Source organism: Penaeus monodon, chromosome 28 (genome assembly GCF_015228065.2).
Source record: "Penaeus monodon isolate SGIC_2016 chromosome 28, NSTDA_Pmon_1, whole genome shotgun sequence".
NCBI classification, from domain to species: Eukaryota; Metazoa; Arthropoda; class Malacostraca; order Decapoda; family Penaeidae; genus Penaeus; species Penaeus monodon.
The window spans coordinates 3,252,545-3,254,734 of NC_051413.1; the positions used below are offsets into that span (position 1 = coordinate 3,252,545).

The 2,190-nt window shown below is 39.7% G+C and overlaps 1 protein-coding gene across 1 annotated transcript in view; it reads left to right on the plus strand.

The window, feature by feature from the left end:
• Positions 1–649: 649 nt before the first annotated feature.
• LOC119590907 (cold and drought-regulated protein CORA-like) overlaps positions 650–2,190 on the plus strand; it is a 6,155-nt gene continuing 4,614 nt past the window's right edge. The window contains exons 1-3 of the mRNA XM_037939643.1: positions 650–685; positions 797–832; positions 1,934–2,080. Of these exons, the coding sequence (XP_037795571.1) occupies positions 650–685; positions 797–832; positions 1,934–2,080 (219 nt within the window). The remainder of the gene's footprint in view (positions 686–796; positions 833–1,933; positions 2,081–2,190) is intronic.

Sequence of the window (2,190 nt, forward strand, 5' to 3'; positions counted from 1 at the left end):
TTAACCGTTCTCTTCTACAGCCTTTGTTACCGGTATAGGGAGCCATGATCATTTCCCCGGCCATTTTCATGGTGTTGCTTCATGGCAGTCTCGTCTACTATAAGAACTGGTCCACTGCCGACCAGGTCATCCAGTGACTGTCTGGTTCCGACACGAACAACTTCCCTCCCAAGATGGTGCGTTAGAGATTCAGTCTGAACTTGTTAGATGGTTACTTTCTCCAAATATTTTGAATCACAAAATCGCTTTTTTCTTTTATCAACCGTCGATAGGGAAAATATAAATGATCTTTATTCCCAACAGCGCGTAGCCCTCGTAGCAGTACTTGTGCTGGTGATGGTGGCCATGGCAATGGCAGACCCCGACCCAGGGTATGGAAAAGGGCATGGCGGCTATGGACACGGAGGGTACGGCAAGGGCCACGGCCACGGAGGGTACGGCAAGGGCCACGGCCACGGAGGGTACGGCAAGGGCCATGGCCATGGTGGATACGGTAAAGGCCATGGACATGGAGGGTATGGAAAGGGACATGGCCATGGGGGATACGGCAAAGGACATGGCCATGGCGGATACGGTAAAGGACATGGCGGAGGCTACGGGCACGGAGGATATGGCAAAGGTCACGGCGGAGGTTATGGGCATGGGGGCCATGGCGGTCACGGAGGATATGGACACGGAGGTCACGGTAAGAAATCACTTTTTCTTAAATAAAGAATGAATTTTTCACATACATTAGTTAAGCTTAAAACTGGCTTGCGTAGATCTTGAACTGAATCCCATTCAATTTTCTTTGCAGGTTATCATTAGCAGCAGAGAACCACACCTTCGTGATGTAAATATATAAATAAAATAATATACTTTGCTATATTTAGCTTACTTTGTCCGAAAATAGATGTATACTTTATAATATCTATGCCTACTTTACAGTATAAAGCAATTTCTGTTTACACACACATACGTACAAGAGAGAGAAATGTACATAAGCATATACAAAACATTATCCTCGGAATTTGACAACAAAATGGGACCTCTATCTATCTGTCTCTCTCGTGCCCTCATAAAAAAATTAATAATAATACAAAAAAATCCGAACCGGTGTGTTTGGCAAAATATGTCGGGCATATGAAGATTTCCCTTTTGAATTCTGTTAAAAATTACCAAATCCAATGTGTCTGTAGCCCAAGTGAAATATCCGAAAGACTGGAAACCGCTGTAATAATCACAAAGCACTGTGTTTGATACCTCTACACAAAAGTTTTTATAAAATGTCGAGACTAACTAGAAGATTAAGGTTGTTGGGAAATTTGTTAATAATTTGTGTCTTCGTTACTAAGATTTTTTTTCATGACTTCCAACAAAAGAGTATGTCAATAAATGAATATTGCATGATACATCGGGTAAAATTTGTACAGCATTAACATTTGCAATTCTGTTCCTGGCGTTTGCATTTGTCGAAAGTCCGAAATTTTGAATATGTTAATACAAGTAAAATTAAATAAGATTAGGAAGTTTTGGTTTAAGATGACCATTATAAAATGACGGTAATCACATCATATTTCTTTGAATTATTTATAAGTAGCATCGACTGACAAAACGTATTTTTTATATGTAGTATGCAAGTAAATTCAAATAGATTTAGTTACGTCCAAAATATTAGCATCATGGAAAAGGAATAAAATTTTTTTTTCAAAATAATTTAACAATAGAAAAGATCAAGATTATCCGTTTACCCATTTCGACCTTGGCCCGAACGCAGAATGGTTTCTGAAAGGATGAATAAATTTTCCATGGATGAGTGTGGACCTTGAAGATTTTCCGTTGGTTCTATTCAGTGCAAATTATGAAAACTTTTCAGTTCTTCCTGAAAAGCGTGCATTGTTGACGGTGATTGTCAAAATAGTGAAGGCATTATCTGACTCTGGGTACGGCAAAGGACACGGTGGATATGGAAAAGGTTATGGACATGGAGGTTGCGGGCACGGAGGATATGACAAAGGGCAACGCGGAAGTTGTGGATATGGGAGATATGGCAATAGCCATATTGGAAGTTATGGAAAAGGGGTATATGGCAAAGGTCACGGTCAGAGGTCTTGAATATTACCAAATTTATTTTATGAATGATTTGTACAATATGAATTACTTATATCATGTTTGGACAGGTTTAACTATACCCTGAATCAAAGGTCACCA